The 13,921-nt window shown below is 39.1% G+C and overlaps 1 protein-coding gene across 2 annotated transcripts in view; it reads left to right on the top strand.

Moving 5' to 3' along the window:
- LOC107091968 (long-chain-fatty-acid--CoA ligase ACSBG2-like) overlaps positions 1–6,723 on the top strand; it is a 30,056-nt gene extending 23,333 nt beyond the window's left edge. For both annotated transcript variants that reach the window (XM_015386223.1, XM_015386221.1), the window contains exons 9-15: positions 479–655; positions 1,625–1,806; positions 2,024–2,266; positions 4,901–5,118; positions 5,198–5,337; positions 5,981–6,227; positions 6,369–6,723. In XM_015386223.1, the coding sequence (XP_015241709.1) occupies positions 479–655; positions 1,625–1,806; positions 2,024–2,266; positions 4,901–5,118; positions 5,198–5,337; positions 5,981–6,227; positions 6,369–6,487 (1,326 nt within the window). In that variant the 3' untranslated portion in view covers positions 6,488–6,723. The remainder of the gene's footprint in view (positions 1–478; positions 656–1,624; positions 1,807–2,023; positions 2,267–4,900; positions 5,119–5,197; positions 5,338–5,980; positions 6,228–6,368) is intronic.
- Positions 6,724–13,921: the final 7,198 nt, after the last annotated feature.

The following is a 13,921-nucleotide window of genomic DNA, read 5'->3' as shown; positions in this document are numbered from 1 at the left end:
ATAAGTGGAAGATAAGAGAAAAAAAGGAAACCAATTTCTTGGTCCAACGCTTCAGTTTTTGGGATAAAACTGAGGAATTCAATTCATGAAGATCTCAAACGTGTTTAAATCATGTAAAAACAAAGTATTTTTATTTAATATTAATATGAAGAGGCTCATGTTAGGTTTTCCTTATGTCGATTATTTTATTATTCTATGTTTTATACATATTGATAGTTTCCTTAAAAAGTTTACTGATTTAATCAAACTAATGCATTACTATTTTGCTTTATTTTGTCTGTAAGCTTCTTGGCAAAGGATATTTAGTTTTTTTCCTCTCCCTTTTGCTTAGGGGAAATGTTTGACAGAAAGAAAATGTAATTTTTGGTGATTTTATGCCTGAATTAAGTCTGAATCTTATTTACCTCCCAGCTGTTCTTTTGTACTGTTTTAAATGTTCTAGACCTGCAGTTTAAAATATGGGTGTCTGTGTGTTCAGATAACTTGGACCGCTCTATCAACGGGCAAACACGTCCACCTGAAGGACGCCACCCAGTCCCAGGAGGTGGTGGTCAGCTACCTGCCGCTGAGTCACATCGCGGCGCAGATGGTCGACATCTGGGTCATCATGAGGGTCGGAGGGGCGACCTACTTCGCTCAGCCAGACGCCCTGAAGGTGAGCAGCTGACAACAGTCTGACCTAATCTCAGACTGAACTGTTAACATTAGCTGTTTGCTAAAAGCCTGAATAGGTAGAAAGAGTTATGTGTAACTACGGCAACTCCTTAAGGCATTTTTTTCCCAGCTTTAAAGATGGCGTGTAGAATGCATCTTCTGGTTATTTATCTATTTATGGATTAAGTGTAAAAACATTGTACATAAAGCCAAACAATTAGAGATTCTTATAATATAAAAACAAACACTAAATATGTTTTTCTACAATGTAAAGCTCTACATTTTATATCTCTCAATCCAGTTCAAACACTGAATAAATAACGCTTGACCCTCCGTGGCTTATTGGACCAAATGTGCTTCACTTCTTCATGTTTTGGTCTCACCTGTGAGGCAGTTTTAGAGCAGATAAACTCCTTCTGTTTATCAAACGGACGTTTATGATGTCCCTCATGTTCCGTGCACTTTGACTGTTACAGGTGTGTTGATTCACTTCAACGTTTATCTCACAGGTCATAAAGTTCTGAGGATTTACTGCGCTGAAGGAAAGAAAAAAGCGGATTTATCTTCCTGCAAAGTTGATCTCAAAGAAATTAAAATAATATATCAATTTTTTTCGTGTTTGAGCACAAAAACATTTAGAAAAAAGGAGGATGGCGTCAGTTTGCTGCAACCAATCCTTTAAAATTAATTTCCACTTCAGCTGCTTCCTAACAAGGATTGTTTTTATTCTGCAGGCATTTCCATCTTATCTATCACCTCAATGTGTTCATATAACTATTAAAGCATGGCATGTTGTTAAGAGTAGATTATCTACAGGACACGGACGCCCTTAAGGCTATGTGACTGTTACACAAACAGAAAAGGCCCTTTTTTATTGGATTTTCCTCATTAATTTCAGTTTATTTGAAGGCTTTTTCACCGAAGGTTTGATAATCGGGTAAAATGTTTCTTTTTGAATGCGTTTTCTCAGGGAACTCTGGTGAACACTTTGAAAGAAGTGCGTCCCACTGCCTTCATGGGCGTCCCGCGGGTTTGGGAAAAGATGCAGGAGAGGATGAAATCAGTCGGAGCCAAATCTTCAGCCGTGCGGCGGAAAGTGGCCGCCTGGGCCAAAGATGTCGGTCTGCAGACCAATCTGACCAAGATGAACCAGTAAGGCTGCTCTGAATAACTTCCTGCTTGTTTTTTTTACCAATTACACAGAACCACTATACACACACACATATATATATATATATATATATATATATATATATATATATATATATATACACACACATATACATACATACATACATACATACATACATACATACCTACCTACTGATATATTTTTTTAATGTTCCTTCCTTGTTTTTCTCCCATAAAGAAACGCAGCAGCCGGCCGTGCACCGTTCAGCTATCAGGTGGCCAAAAAGCTTGTGTTTAAGAAAGTTCGTAAGGCTCTCGGTCTGGACCGCTGCACCAAATGCTACACCGGCGCCGCGCCGATCACCAAAGACACGCTGGAGTTCTTCCTCAGCCTGGATATCCCTCTGTACGAGCTGTACGGCATGAGCGAGAGCACCGGACCCCACACCATCTCCAAACCAGAGGCCTTCAAACTCACCAGGTACAGCTTCTCTGAATTCACTCTGAAAACATCCAGGAAGGCCTTTAAACCTGTCAGTCAGAGGCAACATGGAGCATTTATTACATCAGCACAAGCAGAGAAAGAACAAAGAAGAGAATATTTTTAAAAAAAGTAAAGAATCTAAAGATGCACAGATCTGAAAATAATATCAGTATCAGTCTTGATCATTGAAGATAATTCTGGATCCAGTATTGGTAAAAATGGGCCTGATCCATTAGGAGAAAGATTCGATCTATTCAGTCTATTTCTGTGATAAATTTAAATTAGGTTAAAAATCTCTTCATCATAAAAGTTTTCTTCTTTTGGGGTATATGTCTTTGATTTAGGGGATACCTGCTGGTTTAACTCCTCCCATAGAATGTTTCCCTGTTCTTGTTTGCTGGTTAGCCAATGCTAACAGTCAACTTGAATTTCCAGAGGGAAATCAGAAACCTCTGCCTGTTATCTGGGTCACTATGCTTCCTTATATCAGCTCCAACGCTCAAATGTTTGGACGTTCATCCTTATTTTTTTTTTTTTGTTTGTTTGTTTTTTCTGGCTTTAATCTAAGAAATGTCAGAGTGAGAGGAAGCTTTTTCTCCACTCTGTCAGAGAGCTCCACTCAGTTAACTTTAACCTACCATTACTATTGGTGCAGAATGTCAACCTCTGCATCGTAACGTGTGTCCCGCATGCGCAGTAGAGGATGCAATGGCGTCACAAGTTATGATCGTGCTCTGCGTTTGCGGAAATAAACATCGTTGGTAGTGCTGGGGCACAGCTCTCCACCGTTCATTTCCTTCCTTTTCTTCCTGCTCCTGGGTCGCATTGGAAAATATCTGATCTGTGTTGTTCAGACTGTCACGAAAAGATCAGATCCAGGTCACAAATGGGCAAAAAACAGAATCTGCTGCAGTGCGAACGTAGCCCATGACAACCTCCCAATAAAACCAACAGTCAGGATGGTAACATTAAAGCAAACAGAGCTCTGGTATCGGAAAATGTTGGGCTCAGCAGATATCGGATCAGATGTGGAAAAAATGCGGATCAGTTCATCCCACATCTGAATAAAGTTGAAGTCTGAATGCTGTTTGCATTTGAATAAATAGGGCATCAGATTGTAAAAGATGGTGGTAATGCATCTAATTCACTCAGAGATAATGAAGAGAAAAATGTTGATAAACTACATTAATCTGCTTAAGAAGAAATCAGAAGTCTTCCTTAAACACTAAATCTTTGTTTTGAGATAAATTCAGAAACACCTTAAAAGACAACTAGAATATATTCAGAATATTTTGTTATTATTCATTAACAGATTTAATAAACCTGAAAATCCCAAACTTAGCTAAAATATTAAATTCCATAATATTCTGGCAACTCATTAAAGGTATTATGGAGGATTTTCGCGAATTTTTGAAAACACCTACCCTCTCCACTTTCAATAAAAAAATGCACATGCACAACCCTGTACCTGCTGCCAAAAGGGAACGCCAATTAAACAAGTAAACGAGCACTGGAAAAACGATCTAGAAATAAGTAAAGATTACTTACATTAAGTTAATTTACTGTTAATTTGAGTAGTTAAATGAGATATTTTGCCAATGGAATTAATATTTTTACTTTTAAAATAAGATAATTATTGTAATTAAATGTGATTTCTCTTGTTCCTTTGGCAAAATGTCTCTTTTACCTCCTCAAACCATGAATAAATGCACTTATTTTAAGAAAGAAATGACATATCTAGATTTTTTTTCCAGTGAGAGCGTGCACGAGCCCATTTCTCCTCGTGCACGCTCCGTTTAAAAGTTGCTCTTTGCATCACTCATACAAGCTTACTTTCTAATAATAATTAATATTATAGTTGAACTTTATTGATCTCACACTGGAGAAATTTACCTCTTCATTTAACCCATCCCCTTGTGGATCAGTGGGCTGCCATTGTGTGGCGCCTAGGGAGCAGTGTGGGGTTAAGGGTCTTGCTCAGGGACCCAGAGTGGAGCGTCAGGTTCTTGCAATCTTCTCAGAGCACAAGCACAATGCTCTAAGCACTAGGCCAACACTCCCCCCAAAAGAAGATCAGCAGTTTTTCCACTATGTAAGACTTTCCACCAGTAAGGGAAAATGGGGACGTAGGATGGCCTTAAGTAAACACATCACCAGAATGATTGACAATTAGGAGGACCACTTATTGAGATTGACATCCTCCACTGTACCTTTTAATTACATTAAAAACATTCAAATAATGAATATTGTGGAACTAAAAGTTTTGTATCTTCATATATATTGATTACATTCAGTGATTACATTCAGTGTATAAACTAAAGGGTAATCAGCTGTAATATGCTAAGGCGAAGCTCCGTGGTGTGGACCTTCTCATTGTTTCTACCAGTGTTGTGCCGATGCCATTTTTTGGCCCTGATACCGATACCCGATAACTGGCTGTGCAGTATCGGCCCATTAGCTTTGCTCTCGCTAACTAACTTCCAGCTGTTTCTGCATCTTGATCAGAGATGTTCAGAGTCGAGGTTCTACTGATTTACTGCCTGGAAATGGCCTTTAGTCTTTTTTTGTTGTTTTCAAATTAAGAGCATGTTAAAGACTCTGCTTACAATGTTGCTTTTTGTGCTCCTGCAGCTGTGGTATAGAGATCCCTGGGTGTAAAACTAAGCTGCACAACCCTGATGAGGAGGGAAACGGGGAGATCTGCTTCTGGGGCCGACACGTCTTCATGGGTTACCTCAACGCCGTCGACAAGACTCAGGAGGCCATCGATGAAGACGGCTGGCTGCACTCGGGTGACCTGGGCAAACACGACGACAGCGGATTCCTCTTCATCACCGGCAGAATCAAAGGTACTCCTCAGATTGTCCAGGGATGTTCATCCCTCCTACCTCCAAACGACCAGACTTTTCATTGCATTGTTTCCTGCAGAGCTGATCATCACAGCAGGAGGGGAAAACATCCCTCCGGTTCCCATCGAGGACGCAGTAAAGGAAGCAGTGCCGCTGATAAGCAACGCCATGCTGATCGGAGACAAGAGGAAGTTCCTCTCCATGCTGCTCACTGTCAAGGTGAGAACAGAGGCATTTAGCCGCTTCCTACAGCAGCCAGTTAAACTGCAATTAGATGGAGTGTCAGAAACTAATCTATTTAAAGCTCAACACCGCCATCTGGTGATCCCTGAGAAAACTACATCTTTACGTCTTATTTTAATAGACAATAAAAAAAGGCCTTAATGAGGGAATAAGTTGATCAAAATAAACATAAAAACCAAAAGTAGGTAAAAAAATTTCACAGCTGATAATGACATAGGCATAAAATTCCATTTAAACCCAAGGTTATTGCTATACCTGCTGGTTTTGCTTTTTTGACTTTAGTCAGAGGTTGTATGAAGCGAGGTAAAGATTAGGGTGATGGTGAGGAGGCCCTCTAACATAAAGAACAAATAGACAATAATAAGAGATCATAAGTAAATTCTGGGTAACATTTAAAGGGTTTATTTATGCTGCAAATAAAGTAAAACTTTTCTGTTGGTTGTTGGTAAAGTTTTGTTTTTTCAAACATTTTTTAATAAAATGTAAATGAAAGTAGCATTTTTTTGTTGTTTTTAAAAAAAATGGAAATAAAAAAATTCTCTTTATTTATTGTAAATAATCCTGGATATAAATAATAATAAAAGGTTGTACAGTTAAAGCTGATTTTCTCGTCCCGCAGTGCCAAGTGAACCCAGAGACGGGCGACCCACAGGATGAGCTGACGCCAGAGGCCGTGGAGCTCTGCAGGAGGCTGGGCAGCAACGCCACGCGCGTCTCTGAGGTCGCGGGCGGTCGGGACCGCGCCGTCCACGCCGCCATCCAGGAGGGGATCAACAGAGTCAACGAGAAGGCGACATCCAACGCCCAGCGCATTCAGAAGTGGGTCATTCTGGACCGGGACTTCTCTGTCGGTGGAGGCGAGCTGGGTCAGTGTACCATCAATAAATAGAACCACAGAGGTTCTAAATAAAGAGAGTCTTCATATAACTGATGAGCTTTTCCAACCAAACCAGTCCTAGCGTCAGTTCTAGTGATGCTCATAACTCTAATCTGCTTTTGTCCAACAGGTCCCACCATGAAGCTGAAGAGGCCCGTAGTGCTGAAGATGTACAAAGATCAGATTGAAAACTTTTACAAAGAGACGGCGCCTCCAGCGAGCCAGGACAACCAGCTGCCTCCCAAATAGACGCAGCTTTCCCAGCAGCGACCGTCAGACGGCTCCACGTCACCCCCTGCCTCATCAGTCCACCTCCTCTTTGTTCCTTTTTCTGCCTCAGGCTGGTATATGTCGGGTCTTGTACAAAGAAAAGCAGATAGCTTTAAAGTTTAAAATATAAATGCAGCTATTTGTTTGGATCCGATGGCTGACGGATGGGGTTGAGCCGTTTATGGGGGAAATCGCACTGAAAAACTTGAGCTAAAGACACAGAATCCAAACACAGCAGTTAAGAGGATGTTTTTTTTTTTGTTTTGTTTTTTAAATGGACTGACTTGATTTATTTATTCTTTTAGTTTGCCAAAGTTGACGTTCTCACCAAAAACAAATGAAGAAAATTGTTTTATTTGCAGAAAATGTAACGTTTGAACTCAAAGCTGTCTCCAAACATGAAGCCATATCTGTCGCTTTTATTATTTTTTTTTACCTGTAAATCTCCTGTGTTGATTCCTTGATGTTTGTAAGTATTGTCAATACGTTTGCTCTCCTTCTTCTGTCTTGGTTGAATCGACTCGTTTTAACCTGAAATGTACATTTGTCAGAATATGTCAGATTATTACATCAGCGAAAATCACCTATTTTTTGGCCTTCTTAAAGATTTTCTTTTTGAATTTTATGAAATATAAGGCGTATTGCACTCAGTACAGCGGATGTTTACATGCGGATGTTGTAAATAATGACATACGGTGGAAGAGGAAGCGATAACTTTGTGGCTCTGGTTCTCTTAAAGCAGCTAAAGTTAACTGTAAATAACTTATTTAAACAGCTAAGTAAAGGAAATGATGGTGATTCAGTGTGTGTGTGTGTGTGGGGGGGTGTTAGGTGGCTTTAAATAAAGAAAACATGCAGCTCTAAGTAAAGCTGTGGTTTATCTGTGAAACATCAGAAAACTTGTTCCTGTTATCAGAGCGAGAAGTAAAGCAGGCAGAGACTGAATTCACTTGAACCTGAGCTGCTGTTTGATAAGAGCCCGATTCATGCAGCAGAGATAAAGTGAAGCTGGCCTGTTTGTCCTGACAGAAATGTGAAGATTCCTTTAATCTGTTCTGGAATAAATCCTCATTCAAATCTTGTCTGCAGATTATTTTCTGTGACTTTTACTTGTTTTTCTGGAGAATTGAAACCAACCATCACACTTTGACACCAACAATGGGGAATTAGTTCAAGCTGAACTGCTTGGTTAAAAATATTTGTTGGTAGAACAAAGTGACCTTAAACATCTTCTTAAAAAAAAAAACATGACAGTGAGACTTTAAAATTTGAAATGCTTTGTTGGGTTTTTCTGACTGACGCCATGGACAGAAGAAAGGCTGATTTTTAAAGGTTTATGCAAATAGAAATCTGGAAAATGCAGCATGCATTTCAACTTAGTAGATAAATCACCTGTACATAGTGACAGGTCTACAATCTATGAATATAGTAACGCTTCAAATGTCGACACAAAAGGATTCAGCTCTGAAAGGAACAGTTGGATGAGGTCTGGATCCCAAAGTGGGAATTAATCATGCAATTACTGGAGTCTTGGTAGAAATTAATGGAAATTAATTAATTGAAATTATGATGCATTTTTTAGGTCGTATTTAGCCATGTTGAACAGGTTTCTTTCAGACAGGTAATTCAATTGTCTGCTTTTCTTTTTTCTGGCCCTTTGCCTCTGATTAGTAGGGCAGACCTGGAAAATTGTACAGGAGGAGTGAGAGGGGCGCCCCCTACTGGCCAGGAGGAGGACTGAAAGTCAAGCTCATCCTTTAACAGAACAGCAGCAGCCTGAGCAGCTTCCTTTTACATGTTAAACAGACTCCAGGAAGGAGAGCAGGTCTATGAGCACATGTCTAAAAATGTTTATAACCTTCAAAAATGTTTTATAGTTATGGTCACTACTTTTGGAAAGTGAAGCTTCAGGAGATTTAAGGCTTTATTTCTTGTAATTTTGATAATTCTGGTTTAAACATAAAACCAAAGATTGTCTCAGAAATTGAAAAAACAGCAAATTTTCTTCTCAGTCTAAGAACAAAATCATGAAGAAGAATGCAGATTAGACACACGTCACTGATGCCGTCCTGAAAAAATAATCGCTTAGGAAGATGGATGTTCACAGAAAGCTGGAGCCGAGGATATTCAAAGAAAGTTAAGTGAAAGGAAAAAGTGCCCCAACAACAGGGAGAAAACCACATAGAGGAATCCTAATCTGATCTAGAGACGTCAGACGCATCTAACCTGAGCTAAAGAGAAGAACTGGACAGTTCCTCGGAATTTGAAAGCTCTCTCTTCAAATGACACCATTTTGCATTTCACTGCTCAAGAAGCAGTTAAGACTGAATTTATGGTTTTTTAATTTAAGTGATTATCATAGAACTTCCTAAACATGCAAAATAAAGTGTTTTTTCCTTTCTAAAAATTCAAATAAAATAACTGGAGGAAAATCAGCAGAAACCTAAACATGTTTCCTGCAGCATTTAAACACAAAGCAGCACTGCAGTCCCTCCAACAGCTTCATGATGCGTTCAGGAACATGTGGTACGTTTGATTATAGAGGGCTTTGTCTATACTGTACTATACCTATAAAATGTCAAATTATGTTCACGTTAAAACTGAGTTGCATAGCACTTGTTGATTTTCTTTTGTGCGTCTCTACGGATCTTAGGCATTTTCCTCATCGGTTTCACTCCTCTGGTGGGAAAACACTGACTTGTGTGATTCCATTACTTCCTTGTTCCCCTGGACATTTTTTTATTATAAACATAGAAAACTAAATTAAAAATGGAAGCTGAGATTTTGCCATAATTTAATCAGAACGCCTTTTGATGCAACCAGAGTGAGGACCAATTTAAACCTTTAGATTTTGGGACTCTGAAACAATAATCGCTTTCTTCTGGTTGCTAACGTAATATAAAACCATCTCTATGATAATTTCTATAGAAACCAAGTTGTTTCTCTTGACTTAAACAGAAAAAAATCGAACATACTGTTAGGATAATTATTATTGATGATCTGTGAGTTAATTTCACCTGAACTGATGTTTTCCACAATAGTTTAATTAAAACAGTTCCTCTGTCCGGATATACAGTTATAATCTTCATTTTGCACGTGGCAAAGATTTGGGAATGGAATGAGAGCGGCGTCCTTCCGCTAAGAACAAAGTGTAATATTTTGATAAGGCTGGAGCCATGGATGTCTCATCTGCTAACATGTATGATCTAAAATATGATGATGTGGCAGACGGGAGATGTATAAAATGCTTTTTTAACTGTTAATTGGGGCAACTTCCTGAGAGGTGAGCAGCTGCCCTCTGTAAACTCTAAGCAACTTATCTGATTTATATCCGAATCTGTTGTCATGTCTCCTGGTTATTTAATACATATAAGTTATGAAGTGTTATTTAAAGAGTTTGTCCCGGGTGTCAGAATTCTAGCTGATAGGTGTTCAAAATACTTATTTGCAGCTGTATCATACAAATTAATAGTTAAAAAATCATAAATTGGGATTTCTGGATTGTTTTTAGATTGTCTCTTAAAGGGACATGCACCTACATTGACAATTTCAGACCTTTCAGTGACCTTTCAGAGTGGCAGGGTGTTCAAATACTTATTTCCCTCCCTGTATAAATATATATTTTTACAGTGGTACCTGAATCTGTATTACTAGGAGAGAAATTACAACAGCCAGGGTTCACATTACTGACATTTAAAAGGCAAAACCATGTAGTTGTTTCTGGGTTATTTACTAGTCAGGTGGTGCTGGCCCTTATTCTCTATTTGGGTATTTAAATCTCCATTTCTGCATCTCTTGAGTTTCATGTTTGTTCTGATAAAAACCTGATGCCTTCACAGAAAATCTGGATTTATATTCAGCGCTTAAACACAGACATATAGGCTCTAATCACCAATTAGGGGGTTCTAAAAATTTATCTTTTCCTCAGGATAAAATGGGTTAAATATAAAAGCAACTATTTTCAGATCTTTGTCACCAAAAATCCCAACAATGACATTCAAGTTGGCTGTCAGAGCGACAAAATATTAAAACACTTAAGTATGAGAAACATATCTGCTTAGAACATAAGTCGTTTTTTTTTTATTGAAAAATAAGAAACGGGAACCAATTCCTCACAACTCTAATCTGGATCGTTCATTCATAGGATTGGAGGTTCAATACGGGCCCCCAGGTAGAACTGATCCAAATCCCTTTTATGGCCCCTGTACCAAAGCCATAACAGAAAAGCAAATGTGTGAGAAATAAATAAGATGCTCTGAACAGAAACGGATACTGATAGAATTCAGTTTTTTGTTTTTGCAGCCTTATTGCATCGATATAAAAATTAGGCTGTTGCTCTAGTATAGGATTAGTTTAGATCTGATTGGAGGTTTCCAGAGCTGAAAATGGCTTCTTGGTTAACTTAATAATTCAAACGTTGAACCTATGTCTTTTATTTTATTCCTTTATTTTGTGCCCCCATGAAAAAGCACCAAGAGTGCCACCGCTCGCTAAACTGCTACTCGGAAAGAATTTAACAATCAACAAAAATCTGAACTAAAACCTTAAAAAGAGAAATTGATTCAGGAAAAACTAGGATCTGATTGCTTTCCTGCATCTTTTAATCACAGTATCAACCACCAAACAGGAAGTAAAACCTTCCCGCTCCACCAGACGGAGGTTGTATTGCAGACATCGGAAAGATGGATTTGACTCTTCCCATTCACGGCGTTCTTATCCAGTTGTGAATCCCATAATAATAAGCCCTGTTGTTATTGATCAGCCCCACCCCCACCTGCTGCTTGTCCTTTTAACCCCTCAGTGGGGTTGAACTTCCCATGAACCCGGGTCACACGGCGGTCACAGACTTCACACACACAGGTCAACAGTTCTTAATGACTTTATTAATAATATGAATTCAAAATAAAAAATAACATTAAAATAAGGTTTCATCCTCGTTAAGAACTTGCATCATATGGCCACATGGTGGCATCGCAATGCCAAGTTTTTTGTTTTGTTTCAAAAATACCAAATTGTTCTTTTTGCCGTCCGTCCAGTTCGTTTGTTCTGCTCCTGGTTGCTTTGACCCCCCCCCCCCCCATAGATGCAGGCGACCCTGTCCCCTCAGACACATTATGACACAAACGACACAGGAAACACCCGGCATGCCCCCCCGGTGTTTGATCTTCCCTCCATCTGCTAAGGATCCACACAGTAGATAACCAGCCTCTGCAGCTCAACAACACATATTACATATAATATAGCCTGAGCCGAACCTCGCAGAGCTACAGAGTAAAGGCTCTGCTGCCATTTTGTTTTGTTTTATTTCCCCTCCTCTACCACTTGACGGTTAGGGCTTCTACATTACACTACATTACCCATGATCCTAAGCTCACTGGACGAGGAAGAGAACAGAAGTAGATCAAAAATATTTTCTAGTTATTTGAAAGTCATCAAGGCACAAAAAGCACTGGGTTTAAGCAGAGCTTCTAGCAGCTCCCTTCACTTTGCAACTCTGCATTCTGGGATTTATTTCTTCTGTAACGCAGTCAAAATAACAATCAAATGATGATTAAACTTTGTTTACAGTCAATGATTCAGACAAAAACAAACAGAAAACAAATCCTAAACCAGATATGATACAGGATGAGATCATTTCCAGGTATCAGAGTAAACATCTTGTTTCCTCCTCTTGTCCAGTTATTTCTACCGAGCATGGGCCGCTTAACGCGTCACCGCTCCACCTTTTAGTGGGGCGATGACTGTAGTTTAGCACTGAAAGTTAACAAAGGAATGTTTTCCTGTTTGAAGACGTTTGCTGCTGCAAAAAAGGATTAAAAAAAGCTGCAGTCTTTTCGACAAAGACTGAAAGAGGCTCCTAGAAAAGCTGTTTAAAAAAAAAATGACTGCCATCCATCACAAACAGCCAATTCTACGTTTTATTGTGTGAAATTGGTGATCAGTGTTCATTTGAGAATATTTTTTTTCTTCCTTTAAAAAAAAAAAATAAAGAGCTCAGAGAAGCATTTAATTTAATCGACTCTTTTAGGTTTAAATTCTAACATGCTGGGAAGCTAAATGATGATCCAAATCATTTTCTTTCAGTAACATGTTGCATTAGGAATAAAGACCAATACCGATTTCTATCTTAAGAGCAAATATTTTCCAGCCGTCCTGCTTTTATCTTTTTTAGAAATTAGCTTTTTTTGTCCCTTATTTTTTATAGTATCAAAGACTTCTTTAGTTCCAAATCAGAACCCAAATATTCAGACCTGAAAGAAAAGCAGAAAAGCCATTTTGGCCAAGAAAGGTTTGGCTAGCTGCTAGCAGCTGGCTACCTGATTCTAGTTCAATTTGATCTAAAAGCACAGAAAGCTCTAAGCTACGATCAGTTTACTGTTTGATGATCAGATGCACGGATCAGGCTTTGAGCGGCTGATGCCGATTTCTTTTCAGGACTGACCTGTTGGAGGAGATTTGACACAAAAAGGTGCAGCAGGTTTGACAGTCCGGTAAATGGCTGCAAGGTTCAGGAGGATAACTCACACCTGGAGCCTCTTTATTAGTTTTAATAAAGCCTGAACTATGTTGGATCATGATTGTTTAAATCACACAGAAAACAAGGCTTTCTGTGGTTTGTTGGCGAATCGATAACAAAAAACCCCCAGAAAAATCAGAACCAATCAATGGTTGCTTAAAAATATTTCCGCTTTTATATTTGTTTTTCTAAATAAAATCAATTGGCCCATAGCGGACATCTGTGTTTAGACTTATTTTCCTATACGAGATCAAACCATTAGATTTATCTTTAGGCGGCCCATGCTCAAGTTCTACTTGGAGTGGAAGGTAACAGACAGTCAAGCTTTTCCTACCACCTGCTTCTTGGTGTTCAGCTTTCATCAAACGGATTAAAAACACATAAAACATTAAAATCACAGGGATCATTCCCTCTTATAAACTAACGTGCCTCAATCAGATTTGACCGGCATGTTTGTGTGTAAATAATGACATCACATGCCGTTAGAAACAAAATTAAATAAAAACAAGATTGGCAAAGAAAAAAAAACCCAAACAAATTGATTCAGTATTGCATGTAAATATCGTATAAAATCCTTAAAAATACAGTTTCGGTAACTAATGAAGTACTGAAATCATCACAGCCAAAAGTGCAGAGGTCCATAAATAAAACTGGGGGTAGACTAGAGGAAGGGGGGCCTTCCTATCATGACCCCCCATGAATGAGTGCCAGGTCAGGGGTCAGAGTTCAGGAACTGGGATCAAGAAGTTCTCAGATTGGTGCAGAGGAAAGAGGAAGGTTCTTCATGGATTCTCTCCTATGTTCGCTTCAAAGTAAGGGTTGGGGGGGGCTGCAGGTGGAGGTAGGGGGTTTGTGGGGGGGGCAGCATGGAGGCAAACCGGCAGGGTGAGTAAGGC

This window comes from Cyprinodon variegatus, unplaced genomic scaffold, assembly GCF_000732505.1.
Source record: "Cyprinodon variegatus isolate N-32 unplaced genomic scaffold, C_variegatus-1.0 Scaffold359, whole genome shotgun sequence".
NCBI lineage: Eukaryota > Metazoa > Chordata > Actinopteri > Cyprinodontiformes > Cyprinodontidae > Cyprinodon > Cyprinodon variegatus.
Note: the sequence above shows the minus strand (reverse complement) of the source record. Positions and strands in the feature narration are given on the sequence as shown.